The sequence below is a fragment of the Pleurodeles waltl genome, chromosome 11 (genome assembly GCF_031143425.1).
Source record: "Pleurodeles waltl isolate 20211129_DDA chromosome 11, aPleWal1.hap1.20221129, whole genome shotgun sequence".
Taxonomy (NCBI): domain Eukaryota; kingdom Metazoa; phylum Chordata; class Amphibia; order Caudata; family Salamandridae; genus Pleurodeles; species Pleurodeles waltl.
Genome location: NC_090450.1, coordinates 50,590,116 through 50,612,231, shown reverse-complemented (window position 1 = coordinate 50,612,231; position 22,116 = coordinate 50,590,116). Strand labels below are relative to the sequence as shown.

The window sequence follows — 22,116 nt, the reverse complement described above, 5'->3', positions numbered from 1 at the left end:
GGTTGCATTATATTTATATTCCTCAGAGGATGACCATGAGCTTTATAGTAGGGATAAGTGAACATAATTGAGCACATTTTCCAGTAATCTAGTGATTGTGCAAACATATCGAAGTGCAGATAAAAAAAGGTGGATGATCAATAAGACCATGTTGAATTGATTCTACATGGTCATTTGGTAAAACCACAGAGATAGGCTGGATTTCAGTGCACACCCACTCAATGTGAGGAAGATTCCAACAATGCTTTCAGAGCCGATCTGCATTTGTTCATACCACAGGTGATGGTCAGCTCCTTCTGTCAGAAGGGCTTTTTGTTCTGTCCCCTACATCTTTGTGTACCTCTGGGATGCACCAATGAGACGGATCTATATGATCCCAAGTTCTTTTTAACTGTAATAAACAGATATCGTCTCCTTTACTCCTAGACCATCAGTCACTTCCTCATGCACATCTATTTTGAACACCAAGCTCCTTATTCTGCTTCTAGTTTGCACCAAGATTTATAAAAAACTGGAAATATTGCTGAACTTAGTTTCAGATTATAGAAATGTATCGTAGTGGAGACTCCTTGTCTACAAGAATGTTCTTGCAGCAAACACAACATTATATATAACCTGATGTTGTATTTTTCAAGGTTATCTTGTACATCAGATAGGAGTTTCTAAATTTCATAGTAAACTTATGCCACAGTGTGTGAATGGTTTGTGAGCAGAGGAGCCATTTGAGGCTAGTAAGGGGTGTAAATTGCTATCTATTGAATGTGATGGGGAACTTTGTGTCATGCCTTGCAATTTGTGTGATTTAGGAAATCTAACTAGTCATCTTTAAAACATGTATGGCTTTAGTGATTGTTAGTTTTAGTCATGTCATTTGAGTCAGTGGACATGTGATTTGACTTTAGCAATGCTTAGATTTTTATGTAACTGTAGCTACTATGAGATCATCTAAATTTCAAGCCCCAGAGCCTATATTTTGGTAAATATTACATTCCTGTCTTTGCTCTTGTTTTAATGTACACATTTTAAGAGCTGGGGACCGGATGTATGATCTATTTTGCAACTAGGAATTTGCAACTGTAAAAAAAGGTTTGGCCATGTACCATCTTCACTTTAGGAGTTGGTAAGGTTTTTACCAACTCCTCAAATGGATATTCAACTAGATAGCCACTCAATATTTGGAAGGAGTGTATTGTGGATGTCCCTATGAACTACCAAATTGGAATCAGATGTACCACTCTCCTGCAACCAGCATTAGTGTCACAAATCATTGAAAAGTTACTGTCTTCCACATTTGGGTAGTAGGCTATTCACAAAGGAAATACAAGTTCCCCTTGTAAATAGTTGGACATGTTTATGGGGCAGTAAGCAGTGGGCCAGAGGAATACTGCAAAATCTCACAGAAACCTTTTTTAGGAAGATGGTTTCTAAAAATAAAAAAAATTTAAAAAAAACTGCCTCGTTTTTATTAAGGAAACTAATCTGCTTACAAAAGTAATAACAAACATTAACAGGCATGGTGGCCTGATGACTGTTGCAGGCTACCATCCATGTTATTGCAACCAATTGAGGCGAGATTCAATTTATGACTTAATTATTATAAAAATTAACAGCTGTAACCAACTCTGGAAATGTTGTGATCCACCTTATTAGTACATAGGTTGTGTCACAGAATTCAATAATGATCACAAAAAAGACTGGTTGCAGTTTGCAGACGAGTATATTCATACAGCTAGCCCTGTAAGACTACTTCATCAGGATTAAAACCCAAGTAGCTTGGAAAAGGTAATGTGGGTCATATTGATTGAGAGATGAATGAAGCATTTCTTAGGCGGACTCCATGGTAACAGAAACTCCCCTAATTACAGCTGCGTCAGAAGCCTGCATGTCTACTAATATTTTAATTTACCCTTTCTTTTATCTGTAGCAACAGAGAAGAGAAAAAGAAGTGAGAAAGCAACAGGAGAGAGACCAGCGGCGGCGCTATGAGGAGCAGATTCGTCGAGAGGAAGAGCGGAGACGTGCAGAACATGAGAAGGTACTGTGTAGATTGTGAGTCAAAGTTTTGGTGCACATTGCTTGCATTTGTGCATCCTGCTTTCTAGCGGATGGTGCCTAAGTGCCTAAGATTAAAACGTCTTGTGCTGGATCATATAAACAAATTGTATTGGTGTTAGATGTTGTCATCTGTGGTATAGTTAAGAGGGACAGTATAAAATGAGACTGCAAATTATATCGAACTAATGAATTGTAAGATTGTTATGTGATAGAGACCTGAATGTAGTGATGTTTTGTGATCTCAAATAAACCTCTGTTTTTAAAACTTTCCAGCAAGCATTCATAGACGAGGAAGACTCACGTTTATGTGATATGGCCCCTTATATGTGCTTGATACTGTGATGGGGGACGTACTTCTCAAGTTCGGCCCTAATCACAGGGCTCAGTGAAGGTCTTCACTAATATATTTATTACATGTGGAGACTGGCAGACTTTGCTTTGCCATAACTTCTGGCCTATGTGCACTGCTGGCAAATTAAGGTCACTTTAACTTTCCATAATGATCTCTTTTCCTGAATTACCATTTCTCACTATTATTACAATGTACATGCATGCAGCACACATTTAGTGGCTATCTTTTCAAACTGGACATGTAATTTATATGTGCACGGGCCAAAAATCCTTGTTGAACTACCGAATATTGACTGTGTTGCGGTGTCACAATTATATAAAGCTAATTTTTTTAACAGATTATTATTTTCTATACAGTAGAACACAATGTAAGCCCCGTTCTCTAGTGGATGCCTATCTTTCACCCAAGCAGTGTTCCCACTCTCCTTAATCAGCACCTGGATGCACATTGATCTATCATGCTCTCTAATTCAAGCTGTCAATCAACATTCCTATATTTTTTGCCAAAAGTATCATGGGCTTTGGTTCGTCCTGGGACTGGACCTGTCCTTAATTTCATTGATTCTGTTTGGTCCTTAAATCCAAATATTAATTTAAATTTAATGTGTAGTCCATTTTGTCATCCATAGGATTTCAAACTGACACCCTCTGACATCTCAGTGATTCTCACTTTGAGTAACTTACTAGCTGAGGTTTTTGTCTGAAACCCCACTGTATATGTGTGTATATATATTATGCTAGCCAGTTTGGGAAATGGCCCATGAAATGCAACACCCTCACATTAGTTGTATTTGCCAAGCTTCACAAATGATTTCACAGACTCCATTCTTAGTGTTTTGAATCTTTTAACTTTATACAGCCCCCTTAACCTTAAACGTATTAGGGTACAATTCCATTTCTGGTGGCCAGCCCTCACAGTTCATTTAATTATATTTTAGATACTAATGTGTTTTTCTTCACTATTCTCTTTTAAATATTTTTTTCACCTCCACTTCTTTCTTTCTCTCTTTCTCTTGCAACCCTGCTGCCAATGTCTCCAGGAATATATAAGGCGACAATTAGAGGAGGAGCAGAGGCAGTTAGAGATCCTGCAGCAACAGTTACTGCAGGAACAGGCTCTACTTCTGGTAATGGGGAAGCACGGTCACCGCTTTCCCACTCTTGTTGTATATGTTGTGTTTGTGCATGTGCACTAGAGCCCTGCCCATTTTGCAAGCCACAGTACTGTAAATTACTTGGAAAAACAGGCCATTTTTTCGGTACCTTTCTGCAATTGCAAAGAGTATTGTGATTTTCTTACTTATGCCCATTTTTATATCAAGTTCATTTCAAGAATAACCATATAATAAATTTGAAACCTTTTGAAAAGCCTCAAATATGTTCTTTTGTATATATTGACTGAATAAATAAAATCTAACATGCTTAAGTCCAGATTATCAAAAATCAAATAACATATCCTCCCGCACAAATGATACATTTCCTTGGCTAGTGTTTATTTGTGCTAAGGGGTGAACCTTTGTGATCTTGGAAGCTAGCAAGAATCATTACTGCTATCCTTACACCCTTATGACCCTTGCCAGAGTACATTTCATGTCTCTCTTTTTTTAAAGAGAACTGTATTTTTCATCTGTCAAGCACGGTGTTCTCCGTTCTCCATAAATGCCGAACACAGTATAAAATGGCAATATGGGCAGGGCCCTGAATGTCTTGTGTGCTGTGGGAGTTAATAATAGCGGTGGAAAATGTGTCCTCAATAATGCATTCAATAGGAAATGCAATTAATAACTCTTTATTAAAAGATTACCCATTTATATTATGCAGTAGATGTGATAATTCCAAAAATTGCACATTCTCAACATTCAGATATTGAGATTCTTTGCTCTGTTGGTTCTAAAGAGCAAAACATGTTAATTCAGTTAGCTTGCCTGGAACTTGTTACTTAATTTAATTAAAACCTTGGATATCAAAACAGTTATTGATTGTCTCTGCCCATGTTATTGGTATTGTCAGTTGTTAGTGTAAATGAATTTTCAAATATCATTTAGCCACTGGTTTGTTGCAGGGAAAATATTTCATAACATTTAACATTATGAATTGAGCAAGTTATAATTCAAAAGTGCATTTTTCTTTTCATTGATATGCATGATTGTCTATCGAAAGAAAAGTAACAAGCCCCACTTCTTAGACATCTAGTTTATTTCATGCATTCAGTGGAGTTGTCTGTGTTTTGCCACTTTCAATTAACTTGCACTACTGAAGTTCCAATTATGTTTCATTGCCAAATGTTTTCCACAAAAGTGTAAGATAACATGATATTAATTATGATGTTTCTTCCCTCATGCCTTGTGTTGGCTTCAAGGCAATTGTTCCAAACAGACGCTAAAAAGAGGTTTGACTAAATTTAAAAATTCTTTCAAAAATGAAACTTTAGTAACACAAACAATACTTAAACTCAAAAAAAACTCAGACAACATTCTATCATATGTGGTGAAATGCCCACTCATGTAGGAATCCTTCTCCAAAATCATGAGTCTTTGAACAAATTTAAAACAATTGCTTTAATTTAGGTAACTTGTAAAGTCATTTTTAAGAGTTGTCCTTGTTTAATAAAATATAAAATTACCATCACTTATTTATCATTAGCTGAATAATCTGCTTAAACTTGTTGTTTTTATTTGATACAATGATTTAAGCTAAAATTGCATCTTTCAAAAAACACAATTCTATAGCAAGTATGAAATAATTTGTTTTTTGTAGCATACTTCTAACATTTAAATAAACAGTGGTGCGTTTAAGAAAACATCTTAACATTTAGAAATTATATATGCCAGATGCTAGAAATTGTAAGTAAGAAAATAATTAAACCTATTTGGGATTTTAAAACTGTTACTGTAAATGTCATTATTTTGTTGAGATTAAACCTCACTTTGTGGCAAAGTAATTGCCATGTCATTCACCAGGAAGTAGGCCTGTTTTGGCATGTGTGTATTCCTTGTGTCTGTATAAAGTGATGTTTTCTCTCCTGGAATAATATTTGGCAAACTCCACTACTGCCCTATTGTGGCAAGATGATACAGACTCTTGTGGACAATCAACAAATTAAGCAATATATTCTGGTTCAAGTATTTGTTCTCGGGGCAGTTTTCTGTTTTTCATATGAAAATATCAATAATGCAAGCTATCTGAAATATTTTGGTATAAATGCTTTAGAGTGTTCCATTGACCAAAAATATTTACTTTATTTTCTTCCCATATACAATTAATTTTATCATCTTCTCAAATATACTATGGTATTCATTGGTGAGTTCTGATTAAGATATACATGTCTACACAGTTTGTTACATCAGAAATGATTGCATTGTTGCTCTGTGCTAATTAATTATTAATTTAAGTGGATTCAGTTTACTGTATTTTCAAGTTAATTTTCTGTATGGTTTGTTTTGATTCTCCTTTCTGAGTGTACACAAATTCTAAAGCATTGTTATTCTTGCATATGCAATCACTTTATGTAAACTACACAGAATACATGTTTGAGCTGACATTGTTGTTAGCAGACAGGAAGACAGGTGGCAAGAAAACAACTTTGATATTTGCTAATTGAGAAAGAGACAATTGTATAATTATGTGCTTCATAAAGTTCATCTGCCATCTTATATCAGCTTTGAGGACACTGTTTAGTGAGATACCAGCTGCCTTCAATCTGACTCCCCTGGGACTTGGATATGCATTTCCAGGACTAATACATGCTTTACTCACAGAAAAAAGCTTTGTGAGTAAGCTTGTCTTGCTGCAGAAAATGAATCACCAAATCTCACCTTAGCTTAAAGTAACAACACAGTCATTTTAGAAAATGATTTGTGTGCCAGGCATTGTATGTTCATGCTGACCCACAGATTTTGTTTCTGTGGAACTCATGTGCCAGGCCACAAATGCATATATATTACTGGAAGATCAATGGACAGGACTTGTCTTGATCCAGTAGAATTTTTTTTTTACCAACACAGAGTCTAACATAAATTTCTAGAAACATGTCATTTTTTTATGTGCTATCTTAATGAAATGGATTGAATTTCTACACTGAAATGTTTGACTGCTACATTATTTTTCTACAGTATTCCATGCTTGGAATTTACCTTTTACGTTCTGCCTTATTACTGTTTCAGGAATACAAGAGAAAACAGTTAGAAGAGCAAAGACAAGCAGAAAGGTTGCAAAGGCAACTGCAGCAGGAGCGCGACTATTTAGTCTCTCTTCAGCAACAGCAGCAGCAGCAAAGACAACAGGAGCAAATAACCGCAGAGAAAAAGCCTCTTTTTTATTACAAAGAGGGCTTAAATGCCTCAGACAAACCTGCCTGGGCCAAAGAGGTAGGCTACAACATTGAATGTTGAATGAAAAATCAAACTATTTTTGCATGTTTTGAATTGCAAGAGTATTCCTTGCTCGTTCCAGGAGATTATACGTACATTCAACTAAAGGCATGTCTAAAAATAGTAATTGAAATACAGAGCTGCCCTATAATGCTATCCATAGTCAAATCACTCTTTGTTGACAATCATTTGCACTTGATAATGATATTTACTTTCAGTGTCACTAGGTTCAATAGAGAATTAGAGAACATCATTCCATTTGAAGACCGTACATTCACAAGTACTCTGGAATTGAATAAAGAAGGATGCAAAGCTAGATATACTCCCTGAGTCCCAACGTCGGCTTGTCCTTGTGCCTGGTTTTACAGCCTGCTAGATCCACAAAACTGATACTCTGCCACTGTTGTGCAAACGCCAACTACCAAAAGTGATACAATAAATTATCCTATAGATATATAGATGTAAGGAGTTGGAAAAGTACTATCCACAGGGGACTGCAGCAAGATTGTAATGACGTGGTAATGTAGTTATGCTCAAAGGTTTATACACCTATCCTGTACCCAAATGAAATATTGCACAAACAGTACTCCAGTATGGAACAATTCATTCAGTCAAGTGCCTTTGAAGTTTTAAAATGTCCATGTATTTACACTCTTCGGTAATTACAGATAATCAAAAACATCTAAAATTTCCAAAGGTAATTTAAACAATTTCAGCAATACACAAAAATAGAAATGTTCCTAGCTCTCCAGAAGACCCTGCTTCAAAAACCAGGTATGTTCATCCTCAGGGGATTGTGAATCTGGTCTAGATTACAAAGCTGTTTTGTATCACATATATTTTAAGATGAATTCAAAAAACATTATCTAATTAATAGTAATGAAATCAATTCATAGAACTGGTTCTATAAATCATTCAAAGAGGGGAAACAAATTGCACAATGTAGATTCTATACTTAAATAACTATTTTTTGGCAATTGTGGTAATTGATATATGCTTCATAATTACAGACTATAACATAATGAGCCCGACTGTTCATAGAAACCACATACATCTTCAACATGAAATTAATTTGGCAAAAAACAAATGTATACATATTTACAAATATTTTAATTCTCATCACAATGAGCACTATTGAGCTCCTGTTACCTTTGCCGTGAAATGTTACGTTTATTATTCACAGGCTAACAAATGTATTTTCTTATACCTTTCATCCTAAAGAACCATGCTCATCAACCCCATCTAGTCTTCAAATTGGCTAACTTTCTGAAGCTTATATTAGTGAAAAGGAGCTAGGAAGGTGACAACATTTTTTTTATTAGCAAGCAGTAGATGGGGAGCTCAAACAAAACAGAACTAGGTTCCTACTTAGTGTTTTATACATTTTGAAAAAGTCTACAACACACATATTTTCAGTCCAGCTGAAATAGTCTTTTGTTCTCTACGTTTTCCATGGAAATGTTAGAGATTCTTGTGAACAGCAAAACAAATCTGAAACTTGTTAGACACCGTTGATAATGTTTTACACAATGCACAACTATTTCTGTGTACATACTGTTTTTGCAGTCACCAAGAAATTACATAAGTTGCTTATGTAGCCAGGTATTCTAAAAACTTAAAATCTCAGAATTCTTAGATAACTTTTCTCATCATAGTTAAAACCTGTGATCTAGTTCCCCACAAATGGATATGGTTTTATTTGCACATGTGTTCTGTGCCTATTCAGTTATCACTTATCTCTTTATTTGTTGATCTCTCAAATGTACATTGTTCAATAAGCCGATATAGTGGTCCTATTCTATATGTCTGTAAAACATTAACTTGTGTTCTTGTGCAAACAGTTTAGATGTTCTATGGTTACATTTAGCAAGAACTACGTTATCACATCTTCATAAGAGAAACTGCAATACTAGAGGATTCATGTGATACAGAATTGTGGGTTTTTTGGTATGCTCACACTGGTATAGATTATTTTGTATTTTTGATAACAGATCTAAAAAAACTAACACTATTTGGCATTATTTCAATGTAAGTCAAATAGTCATTTTAATTAGAAACACCTGCAAATATTACCAAACTATTCTTTGTTCCATTCCATTTTACCAGAATATCATCTGTGAGCTACAGCCAAAGATGTACTGAATCTATAAATATTTAATTGTCTCAGTTACTTACTGTTTTATCAACCACGCAGATTTGTTTTTTGAGAAAATATTCAATAATCGTTAACCCTCTTCATGATGGGTACTTTAATACAAATAGATTTAAATTATACTTGCTGTCCTTAAAGTGCGTGTATGCCACATCACCATTTCTTCTTCCTCAGAACAGTGAATTTTCAAAAACTGTGGGCATGTGATTTTCAAAGCTGCCAGTGATCGAACATGTTTCCAGAAAACATGCATGTGAATCATTATAAAAATGTAAGCAACAACCTCAAAGATCATGTCTCTGAAACTTGGAGCTGAGTATAGAGAACAAGAACAGCCTATTGTTTTTTTAATCTGGTGTTACCTACGTTTGGAGATGTTCCTAATGAATACAGAGTATGCTGCAAAAGACCTTTTATGAATGATCTGAAACCATCGGCATTTAATAATACAAATATGAGAACCATTATGCCCCTTTGTCCAAAGTGCCTGCCATTCAGTTCACATGGCTGGAATCCAATGAAAGCATCACCTTTTCTACAATGATCAATGCTCAGAAGAAGATTTTGAATGGCAGATGTTGGTAATGGTGATCAGGCCACTCCCAGAACAGAGACTTTTTAAAACCCATTTTAGGGAAGGTGTTGATTGTTGTTACTTTAGGATAGGTTATATGAGAAGCAGAAGCACATTTGGAAATTATCTACTGACTCCTCTACTTAACGCTATGAAAATATTGAATGAAAAGTAAATATAGAAAAGTTAATTAGATCTACATGTTGTGTATAACATTAAACAACAAGGCTTTGTAAATGTGATCTCACTGAATAAACCCAATGTATTGGTCAACTTGTTAAGTTCAAACTCATTGAGTATACCCTGAATCAAATTTGCAGTATAACCTATGTAACAAGTCACTTACTCATGGTTCACACTTTTATGGACTTTGTTTAAATAGTAGGGTGTTCCCTTGTTGAATGTTAGATTTACGTTCCCTGTTTGTGTAACTTCTACTGGCGGGCTTGGTAGCTATAGTAGTAGTATAGTAGTAGTATTATCGGTAGTTTTTGATGCATTAGAATTACACCAGTAGTACAGGCAGCAATGCATCTGTATCCATTGTAAAAGGGCATCTAACAGTAGAAGTACTTGTAGTATTTAAAGTAGGATCGGTAGTAATCATACATGCAGTATCAATAGGTGTATGTGTAGAATTAGAACTTTGTTGTGGTAGTTGTTAGAATGTGTATGGTGGGACTATTAGTGCATTATATGGGATAGTAGCAATAGTACTAATGGTTGTATTGGAGCCACCAATACAGTAACAACATGGGATGAATTTAGGGTGCACAGTTATGCATATTGACCTTTATCGTGATTACAATACTGTGAGAAATAGGGTTGTTGGTTGAGAAGGGGTGCGGTGGTCCCTGTTTAAGCAACAGCCACAATCTCTGTCAGAGTGAACCACAAAAGTTGTTAAATTAAACTGTACTTAACTCTCTGGCACTTTGGCACGTCAGGCTTAACTGAGAGGCATTGTGTAAAGTGTTTAAGCATCACACAAACAGTAATAAAGTAAAAAAAAACTCAAGAAAAATCCAACACAAATTTTGAAAAACAAGGTTATAAATTATTTGTTACCAAACTGACAAAAATCCAATCAGTAGAACAAGAGTTAGGAATTTTTTATATTTTTAGTAAAATCTACTGTATAATGATCAAAGCACCAACCCCAGTCTGGGTCAAAGTAAAAAAATATGACTGCCCAGAATGGAGTGCTGGTCAGATACAAGAAGTGGATTGGACCTGGTCGGTGCTTACCTTCTGACTTAGATGACATTTAGAAGAAAAAGTTATGTGAAGGTAAAATTCAGGTGGGAAAGGCTGCAGGTAGTGTCCCAGGAGGAGCCATCTTGGTCAGGAAGCTGCTGGATGAATTTGCGGTGAAGATTTCTATGTTCTGACATAGTCAGTTTTTTAAAAGATAAAAATCTTCAGTGGGAAGAAGCTGGAGGGTGTAGCCAATGAGAGTTCCAGGAGACCAGATACCTATTTGCTGAGGGACCGCTGAACAGGATTTTATGTTGCGAAGAAGAAGGTAGTGGAAGCTACTGCAAAGTCAGGCTGCCTGGTGATGCTTCTTGGGCAGATTGACAAATTGATTGGTTTTCCCTCTGGTATCGGTTTTTAGTGACATTTTCTTTAAGTCCTAAGTTTTGGATTTCGGTAGGCCACCTTTAACACCTAACCAAGGGTCTAGGATGGACCTTAAGGCTCTGATCAGGCCAGCACACTATCCCTTGAAGTCACTCAGGTAATCCTGAGTTCAAGTAATAAAGCAGGGCATGCCTCTGAGTGTTATAGGTAGGCTCCAGGCAGCAAAGCAGTCCTTCCAAGTACAGCAGAACAGTCTTGTGAAGTGCACATTAGCAGGCAGTCCTCTGAGAGTCCTTCCGCAGGGCCAGAAAGTGAACTGATGAGTGGGTCTGAGAGTCCCATTTTTATACCGGATGCCTTTTTTGAATTAGAAGAGATTTCTAGATGATTCCCTTTGAATTGCTTCACATTTCCAGATTCCCTCTGCCCTGGCTCTAAGCTGGCTGCATGAACAATACAGGGGTGACAAGCGTTTGTGTGAAGGCAGAGCCTATTCAGCTACAAGTGGGGTTGAATCCAGCTCTGCCACCCCATCCTGCCAGTTGATGGCCCTCCCAGGCAACCTAATCCCTGTAATATGTGACTGTCTGGGAGGAATAAACAAAGGCCATCTGTCAGCTGCACCCAATCATGTGACCCGGGATCAGGCTGAACGCATCAACTAGGGCAGGGAAATGCCCAATTTCCAAAAGCAGTATTTTCAAAATTGTAATTTAAAATCTGACTTTAACATTAAAAAGGATTTTAATTACAATTTCTCAAATACCAAACACAAATAGTTGGACTGTTCTCAATCAGAAGTTAACATTTAATAAATGTACTGAGGCAACCCAAATTTATCCTTAGGGAGAGGTAAGCGTCACAGTAGTTAAAAATGAATTTAGGAGTTTTTCGATACAAGGACATTCCAAACTTAAAAGTATATGTCCTACCTTTTAATTACAATGGAGCCTCCCCTATGGGCTACGTAAGGCCTGCCTTAGGTATGACATACAGGCAATAAAAGGGGAGTTTAAGGCTTGACAAGGGGATTTATATGGCCAAGTTAAAATGGAAGTTTAAAACAGCAATCAGGCTGCAATTGCAGGCCTGGGGCATGTTCTACAGGGCTATTTAATTGGATTGCACACCCAGTGCTGCTGGCCCACTGGTAGCTGTTAATTTGCAGCCCTGGGTATATGGTGAACACCGTTACGAGGGACTTATAGATAAATAAAATATGCCAATCCATTGTAAGCCAATTTTACCATGTTTAAGGGAATGAGAACAAGCACTTTAGCACTGGTTAGCAGTAGTGAAGGGCACAAAGTCCTAAGGCCTACAAAAACATCAGCAAAAATTGAGGGCTGAAGGCAAAAAGGTTGGAGGTGACCCTGAAAAGAGGGCCAGCTCCAGCAAATACTATGGTGGTCATTATGACTTTAATGGTCTTCCTTGAAGACCACCAAAGCCGCGGACACCAGAAGACTGCCCACCATATTACAGGTACTGCTGGATTTTTGCCACAATTTGGGTGGAAATCCAGATGTAGTCGTGCTGGTGAGTGGTGGTGCTGGGGCGGTTCCACAACCGGCCCAGCCCTGCCAGAAGGACGCCCCACGCCATATTATGTGCAATAAAACAGCCAGGCAGGGTCCTGGTGGCAGAGCGCTGCCGGAGGTGGAAGCGCCTGTTCCCTTTCCATGCCAGATGACCTCCTCCCTGGACCAGGTAAGTTGATCATCCGACAGGGGAGGGGGTGTTGTGTGTGCGTGTGTGTATGCGTTTTTGTCTGTATGTGTGAATGTGTGTTTGTATGGGTGTGAGTACGCAGGTTTGGATGTGTGTGAGTATGCATGTTTGGATGAGTGTGAGTATGCCTGTTCGGAAGGGTGTGAGTATGCATTTATGATTGGATGTGAGTATGCATGTTTGGATGGGTGTGTGCATGTGTGGTTGAATGAGTATATGAATGCTGAGGTGAATGCTAGTATGGATTCATGTGAGTGAAGGTGTGTATGTACGTGTAGGTGAATGAGTGTATGTGTCCGTTTCTGTGCATGTATGTGGGGAGGGGGGAAGGGTGCGCTGAACCTGGAGGAGGATGGGGAAGGAGGTCACTGTACCTGGAGGGGGGTGCTGCACCTGGTGGGGAGAGGGAGGCGCGGTGCTTGGAAGGGGGGGGGGGCTTAGTGCTTGCTGGCGGGTGGGGGAGTCGTCTAACCATGACAGGGAAGAAATTCCCTGTCACCGGTAGCCTTTCCGCCAGGGTTTTCATGGCTGTGCTTCCGCCTCGGAAACCCTTGTGGAAAGGTGACTCCTAATACCTCCAGTGGTCTTCTGTTGACCTCCAGCGTCTTCTGTGGACCGCCAGGTCAGAGATGTTCATCTCTGGCCCAGCAGCTCCGACCGCCCTTGGGGTATGAGTGGAGATGTGGCAGGTTGGCAGAGGCCAACCTGCCACACTCATAATGTAGTGGTCTTCACCTCCAGCCTGTTGGCGGCGAAACCGCCACCTTTGCCCTGGCGGTCAGGAGACCGCCAGCATCATGATGACCACTTATGTTTTTTCAGTGTTTAAATTGGAGCTGAAATTCGGCCTTATGGTCTTTCCAAAGCTAGAGCCATTTTTGTAATAAATAGTAAATGAAATAACCTTGAAATTTGTGAAACAACCTAGATGAATTTTAATTGCCAATCCCCTTCCTTGTAAAGCAGTATTTTTGAGATCGATAAATAGGGCCATTTCACAAGCTGTCTATCACTGTTCTAATTCCATTGTTAACCATCCTCTTGTTTTTTCATTTGCAATCTCCTGAGGTTATTACAGGGAAAATCCTCTACTTTTTTTTGTTTTAAATTTAGTTTTTTACTGGGAGGCATGTAATTTAATGTTTTTGCGTTATAATCTTGTCTTCATCAGATCATTAAATCAGCCTTTTTTTTCCTGACGCTCCAACTGTACTCACGTTTAGCACTGCTTTTCCTTTGTAAACTCACCTGCCGCTTAACGCTACTAAATCTCTTAGTGTTTAATTCATTTCACGTTCAAGATTTAGATAGTCAACTCTTCTGAAAAGGTTTCATCTTGATTCTTCTATTTGACATTTTTTGGCCCATTATCAACTTACCCTTGAAGTATTAAAAATGGAGTTGTGTTGCAAATGTTAACCAATTTATCATATTGCACCCTCATCAGTCCAGGTTTCGTTCCATACAGACTGTCACTGTACAGATGTGGAACAAATTGCTTCTGATGCTTATCGAGGGACCCCTATCTGCTACTTCTGTTGCATCTCAGAAGTATTTCAAACAGTTTACCATGGGGCACTGCTGATTTTTGCTGTTGCACTTGTTGGTTTGGGTGTTGCTTTTTACTGCTTTTCTTCCTAGGTACTTTGGTGCACATATTTGCTGTATACAGCCCAGAGTGCCCAGAGATCTATTTTGTTATTAGTCATTTTTAACATATATGGTGGGCTGGTGGAGGTTCTGATGGTGTGGCTTTTCTCTAGTAGTATTCCAGGGATATGATGAGAGCTGCAGCCAGTACCCTACACATCAATAATTGCTTCATAGCGATGGTGGCTCAGGTGACGTTGGCTTGCCTGAATCAGCGTACTTGAACATTTGTCAGAGGAAGCCTACTCTAGTGTCTTAGGTCTATCTTTAAAAAATATGGTATGGTATGGGTCTTGCTTAATAATCTGAAAACAAAAAAGGTTTCCTGAAAGATATATATTTATCACTTGTTCAACATGTAGCAACAAGTTTAATATCAACCACCTCTTCTTAGATTAATAAAACCTATCATATCTGAATGTTTTTGTTCTGTTGTAGAATCTCTGAATTTCTCCCACATAAGTTGTGGGTTACAGCTTTTATTTGCCTACCTAAATCTGACCCTTCTTCAAAATGTTATTTCTACTGAGCAACCCATCTACTAATTGTTCAAAGGATTTTTCTGTATAAATTTAGTAGCAAGGTTCTAGCATTATCTGCCTGTATGGTGCAGCGTATTTAAGTGATGTAATCTACACATACTTTAATCTTAATTAACGCTCTTGTCTGACCTCTAAATTGGTGGAAGATGGAGGCACCCAAACAACGTGGAATTGGGAAGCCTGACAAGTTGACAGCCTCAGAGTCTGAAAATCCCAAAGATATTCGTCAGAAGCACTCTGCCTTTAGAACTTTCCATTCTTTTTCCCATTTCTATTCATCTTAGCATTTGGGTAAAAATTCAGGATTATCCTATTGTTTGCGTATCTCTCTTTATGTTTATATCTACATGTTGCTAATTAGGCATTTTCAGTCATTGCGCTTAAATAGGTTATGGGGCTGAAGGGCTATGATGTATAGTACAGCATTTAGCTTTATTGTTATGGCATTGTACATAGGCATTTAAATTTTATTCCTGGGCTATTGTTTTTTTTTTTGTTTACTTTATGTGGAATATTGCTAGGCTCTCCACCAGGCAAAATCCACCCCTAATCAAAAATTAGTGATGAAAATAATTTGAGATTTTTCCTGCCTGGCAGCATTGTCTATATTCAGCTCTCGGTCGGTTGCATGTTTTCCTTGTAGGCCTGCTCCAAATGGCAACTGTTATTTACATTGGTCACAGCAAGTGTTGCAAGAGATGATAATTTGCAATCTAGAACTTCTGCTATTCTGCTGTCAGATGATATTGCATTTTAAAGATTGTCAAATGTCCTTGCTTGAAACAGTAATTTTTATAACATCCATCAGAAGTTAAATAAATCCTTAATGACTAAATACAGTTGGGAGATGCCCCCGCTAGCTGTTTGAATGTCCCGTTGGTTCTATGCACAGCAAAAACCTCTGAGAATAAGACTTGGGTTTATGGACTTAATGTCCCACCTAAGATGGAATAACTGACCTTGCTCTACATCTTGAGCATTCTCTCTTAAGTAATTTACAAATGTCCATAGGACACCGTGTTCCTATCTGCCATAGTAGTAATGTGCCATTTTATCTCCATTTTACTTTAATGAGAGAGTGATACTTCACTTCCATATTTCCTCAGTTGGTATGAAGTTGTCTAATAGCTTTTTTTTAGGTGTTAGTTGTCCAGGTTTAAAAGGTATTCGAAAGCAATGTTCAAAAAAGGAGTTTTTATCAAGAACAATGGCTGTTATGGATCCAGTGATATTCTCCAAATGGGTATCTTTATGTATGGTCTACGTTACTGTGTATGTGCATATATATTTATAAATAGTAAGGTTGTATGTATAGACCATCTGACGCTGCTTTCATACACTGTTTTAACTTGTCACGAACCACCTTTTTAGCTTCTTAAGAATTTGCAGAGAACAATATAATTCAGCTGTTGTATTGTTCAGCTAATATGCCTACTGGATAGGAACCATATAGATATAGTGAGTTTCCATATGTTAGTGTATTGCAAGAGGGCATTCAAATCTTTCTTTATAACTTCATTGATTTAAATCTAATAAAGCAGTTTTTAGGAAACCTTTACATTTAATGAAAACATGTTTGTGCTGTCAATATGTCACATTTGTTTTAAATGAATTATCATTACTCAGTGATAAGGAGACACTTTTTTCTTGAAAATTGGTACATTCTAGTTTTTGCATTGGTAAGTAGAGGGCAGGATAATGATGGGGAAGCTCAAAAAACATCAAACCTCTCCTTCTCCCACTGGTGAGTCAACATCATCCTCCGCCCCTGTGGACCCCACCCGGGACACTTTGCATCATAATGGAAGCAACTTCTCAGACCCACACTTCACAATTTGACAAAGTGGCCATCTTGAATACTAATACCTCCCGGGAGGCTTGTACTGATACTGTTTCCATGGATGTGACCTTACTGTGGGCTGACCATCACAAATTGGCTGACCGGGTGGACGAAAGAAAGTACCCCCGCACCCTGAAGAAATCCACAATGCATGAGCTGCAGGAACAACTGAAAAGGATGGGTGACGAAGTCATCAGTCTACAATGCAGAGCAGAGGATGCAGAGGGATGCTCCAGATGCAGCAACATTCATCTGCTGAGATTTCCTGAGGGATCTGAGAGCCCCAGCATGGACTTGGTTCTTGAACAATGTCTAGCGGCTACTGTGCTTGTGGATAAAGTTCCTACATTTTTGTCTATAGAGAGGGCTCATTGGATACTGGGCAGACCACCACCCCCGGGCATGCACCACATCCCATCATCCCTTAACTTCTTAATTACTGGAACCATGACTTGCTGCTGCAGCAGTTCTGTGCAAAGTGTCCATGGTGCAATGAAAATGCACCAATCCTGACTTTATGATGGAAGTTTAGTGCCTCTGAAGCACCTATCTCAAAGTCAAACAATGCCTTTGTAAGCTTTAAATATCCATTCCATTTTTCCAGCAAAACTCTGATGGACGGTCATACAACACACATTTCCTCTTCACTTGAGGACATGCGAGCTTGGCTCCATGCCAGGGGACTGACACAGGGCCCACTAGAGGAGCCAGGTGCTGGTGAATGGCTGGCACCAAAAGCATGACCGCACAAATGGAGACAAAACAAGATCAAACCATCCCAAGATCAGGCGGCGGCAGAGCAGGCTCAAGCGGTGTTGGAAGCTTCACAGCACCACACAAATTCCTTTGCTCTTTTCTGTCCTGAGACCCCATCTGAGTCTGGATGGACTCAAATGTCTCAATATCATCTGCAATTGGCATCCTCTAGGTCCTGAAAGTCACCCCAATCTCTGTGGATAGCCTGTGATGCCGATATGGCAGGTTCCAACATTGGGCGAACGTGTCTGCCCTGCGGTCTGATGCACCTGGGTGATATTCAAGGTAAACTGTGAGACAAGTGGTGGCTGGGTGGGGGGGGGGGTCTCCTCATATTGGGCTTATGCCTCAGGGCTTAGAGTCGTTATATTTTTCACACCCTACAGAGAGACTCCAAAGTGTACATGTCTTGCCTGTTCTATTGTTCTATTGGCTTATGGGTATTGCTTAACGGTGTTTGGCCAGAGACTTGCATGTTATCTGGCCCAGGAGAATGCAATTGTTTTGTTCTGCTTGTTATTTGAAGTTTGTTTTTGTGAAGGCAATGTACATATCTCAACTTTTGGAGAGCACACACACTTAGGGGGGAAATCTTCATTATTCACTAGTGTTTCACTCGGTATAAGGAGTACGCCACTTGACACACTCACACCTCTGGAGCACACAGGGACCCCCTCACCCCACAATAAACTGTGGTGACATGGAACGTGCACTGCGTGGTCACCCCTGTCAACATCTACCTCAAGCACTGTCTCACTCACATTGCCCTGTTACAAGAAACGCATCCTACAGCTGTGGAACTCCAGAATGTCTGGTCTAAATGGAGAGGGCAGGTTTATGGTAGTGCCTCCTTGGCGTTAGTCCAGAGTGTGCTCATATGCACCTGGGGTCCCATATATAGCAGAGTGGCACAGTATGTATGTTGGTGGTAAATATGTGCTAGTGAAAGGCCACTTAGATGGAGTGCAGTTAAACTTTGTGGGGATCTATGCACCTAATTCCAATCAAATGGAAATCTTTGATGCTCTTACACCTGCTGTGTTCCGTGATCTGGAAGCACCAGGTCTTTGTGATGGGGGCTTCAACTGAGTTCCAGATGTGCTTTGGGACCGCTCTACCCACCCTTGCCATGAGAAGCAGGTGCTCAGATGACGCTACACTAATGGACTTGGTTGATGCAGAGATGCCTACATGACACATGGCAGCTAGGACACCCAAAAAGGCAGTGAATATTTATTCTACTCCCTGGTTCATGATCTTCATACTGGAGGTGCTCACCAACAAACTCCTTCCGTTGTTCGCTACGTTGATACATGATGATGAGTCCGGATTTGTTCCAGGATGTAGCACCTTCTTCAACATGAGATAGCTATTATGGGTTATTCACAATACACCCTCAGAAGCACATGGCAGTGTTGTGATGTGTCTTGACATTGAGAAAACACCCTGAGTTGGGAATACCTATTGACAACGCTACAGCACATGGGGTTGGGAGATGGGTTTTTGAGATATGCGCACTGTACTGTAATCCGACAACCAGAGTGACAACTGGTCAAATGATATCTGATAGTTTTCCAGTTTTTTGAGGCACCCAGCAAGGATGCCAACTGTGACCGCTGCTCATTGCGATTGCCATGGAGCTACTTGCCCATCACCTGTGATTACTTGCACTGGACTGGGAGATTCCGGAACTAAACATTCACTGCATCATGTCCCTTTATGCAGATGATGTTTTGGTTTTTCTGCATGACATCGGAGCTTCACTACCAGCCTCAATGTGCCATATGGATGACTTCAGAGGTGTCTCAGGCCTCAGGGTCAACTAGCCTAATCGTGCCTGTTTCGCCTTGCTCCATCACTCGACCTTTAGAGATCCTTCGCTAAGGGATACACTCAAGTGGTGATATGATACTTTTAAATATTTAGGTGTTCAAAGCTATTATACAGAAAGGGCTCTCAAGCAGGGCAATGTGGATCGCGTGGTACATTGAGTTCAAGGCTCACTCTGTTTTGCTTCTCCCTACGGCTCTCTAGGCTGGAGCAGGTAGCGATAGCTAAGATGCTAATGTTCCCCAGATTGCTGTATTTATTTGCCGCACTTCCTATTGCCCTCCAAAATGTTTTTCTCCAGGAACTGAATGGCCTCTTATTAACCCAGATTGGGTGGTCTGGTTGTCGGCGAGTGGCACTGGCTGTACCACAATGACCACTACTTGAAGGGGTACTGGGTGTCCCTATTTTTTTATTTTACTATGCAGCAGCACAGCTGTAGTGGCCAATTCATTGGTTGGATGTGATTCTGGGCACTGTGTGGACTGCCATCCAAACTCCGCTCTGAGACCTCAGTGTCTTAACCTGATAGGCTGTACATGTCCTCCGCTAAGAAGATCAAGCCTGATAACAGCGCAGACATGCTGGCATTGATTTGTGCATGGCCGTAGCCCCACCATCCCCTACTCCCCATCAATCAGTGTGGAACAATTGCCAGCTGACTGGGAGTTGGCTGCTGGACATGACCTGGTCCCATGGAGGACAGCTGGAACTTACACCTTAGGAGACCTTTTCCATGAAGGAATCCTCATACCTTTTGTGGATATTATAAACACACACACTTTGGGTGTGGGCCATTTCCTCACCTACCATGCCATACAACACATGGTGAAAGCCATTTGAAGACCTGGGGAGACAGTGCCTCTTCAGTTGCTGATCCTACACACACTCCTCACATTCGGTAGGAACGCATCAGACTATTTCAGTACTTTATGGGGAACTAATCTCCAAAGCTTCTGTAGACCTTGGGACCTAGGGAAGGCGCGAGTCTTGTGGGATGAAGCTCTCCCACAACCATTGATCAACAAGGCTGGACACATCCGTTGCATCTGGTAAAGGAGGGGGTCCAGGAGTCTCAGATTCTGTCTTATACAATTTAATTATGCACACCATTCTTATCTTTCCCCTATTTCCTAAAGTGCATATATCCCAAGTCAACCCCTAAATGCCTGCGCGGCAAGCTGGCAGACGCTGGGTTCGACCACATAGTATGGGAATTCCCACCACTGTACTTGGTGTGGGTCGCAGTTACAAACATCTAGCAGAATTGACAAGCTGGCTCCAACCCCTGAATCCTGCTTGGTGGGTCTTCATCCAAAAGCCTGGTTTGATAGACACCTGCACCAGTTTATTGATCTTGCATTTGTTCAATGCAGTGGAAGGCACCTGTTGCCCAGAACATTGATAAATGGTTGACAACGCTACTGATATGGGGACATGTGTAATCTTCTATGCTGCAATCATTACCTGCTAAATTTGTGGCAAGGGTGGGGGTGAGATCTGAGACATTTAAGGTGTGAACTTTTTGGCCAAGAACAATACAAGTCCACCTTGAGAACACTGCCTTGCAAACACAGTACCGCTACTATACAGGAACAGACTACCTGACTCATGGGCACCCTGTACTCCTGTAGTTAAGTGAGCATTGAAAGCTGAACACCTAGGTGGGCTCCCATGATATGCAAACATTCTTATTTGACTTTGTGGTTACAAATCATCTATGTCTGTTGCACCCTGAACCCAATGCATTTTTGATGTATGGCTTCTTCATTCCCTTTTCTGTACATTTATCTCCATAATGAGGATATCCTTAGAATTGCTGGGATATTATTCTCTGCTTTATGTTTTTGGTAACAAACCCCGTTATGGTGATGTTCTGTCTCATCACGGATGAGCATCCTATGCAATTGTACTGGCTTCACTTCTGTTACTGTGAAATAATAAAAACAAATTTAAGAAGGGGGAAAGAGGACATTCTCAAGAATCATTATGTTGCCCACTAAGATAAATTACTTGATAAATAAAACCAAACACCTGGCCTCAGTCTTAACAAAGGTAGCTTCGAAATGGTCTTCCTCACTTTAACTAGAACATTCGTAAGTCAACCTCTGTTTTGAGCCATTTCAAGCCCCGCTTGCCTTTTGCTTTAATATTCAATTTTGTATGAATAAGGCAACTGATATGTAGGCTCACTCTGTCAGGGTAGTGAATGTGCATATTCCTCTCCACTCTCACACCAATACTTCATTGTTCATCGGCAGTTTGAGGAAACTACAAGTAGGTATTTGCCTAACCTGTGTTTATCCGGACCTCCCGCACTTTTGATTAAAGCGTCTCAGATACTTCGTATGTTGAAACATTAAATCCTTGAGCATAATTCTGATTCATTCTGTTCACATATGATCAATAACATTCAAAATGTTATGACATTTAGGTATGACATCAACTTTTCTGTCCAAATAATTATTTGGGAGGCTTAACTTAGGTGTCCTAGCCTTTTTAAAATGTATTTGAGAGTGGATGTATATGCAAATCTGAGCAATGTTTTGCTGTTCTAATATAGTTTGTGGCATCTGTTAAAATGGGTAGGCAGATGTAAAAAACGTGGATAGAATACACCGTGACATACCAAACTGAACAATTGTGTATTAATTTCGTTAGGTTGAGTTTCGTTAAATTTT

General features: G+C 39.6%; 1 protein-coding gene across 7 annotated transcripts in view; it reads left to right on the top strand.

Moving 5' to 3' along the window:
• TNIK (TRAF2 and NCK interacting kinase) overlaps positions 1-22,116 on the top strand; it is a 623,603-nt gene that overhangs the window by 471,697 nt on the left and 129,790 nt on the right. For 3 of the 7 annotated variants that reach the window (XM_069213031.1, XM_069213030.1, XM_069213028.1), the window contains exons 13-15: positions 1,925-2,035; positions 3,447-3,533; positions 6,570-6,773. In XM_069213031.1, the coding sequence (XP_069069132.1) occupies positions 1,925-2,035; positions 3,447-3,533; positions 6,570-6,773 (402 nt within the window). The remainder of the gene's footprint in view (positions 1-1,924; positions 2,036-3,446; positions 3,534-6,569; positions 6,774-22,116) is intronic. The other 4 variants (XM_069213035.1, XM_069213034.1, XM_069213029.1 and 1 more) reach the window with 2 other exon arrangements.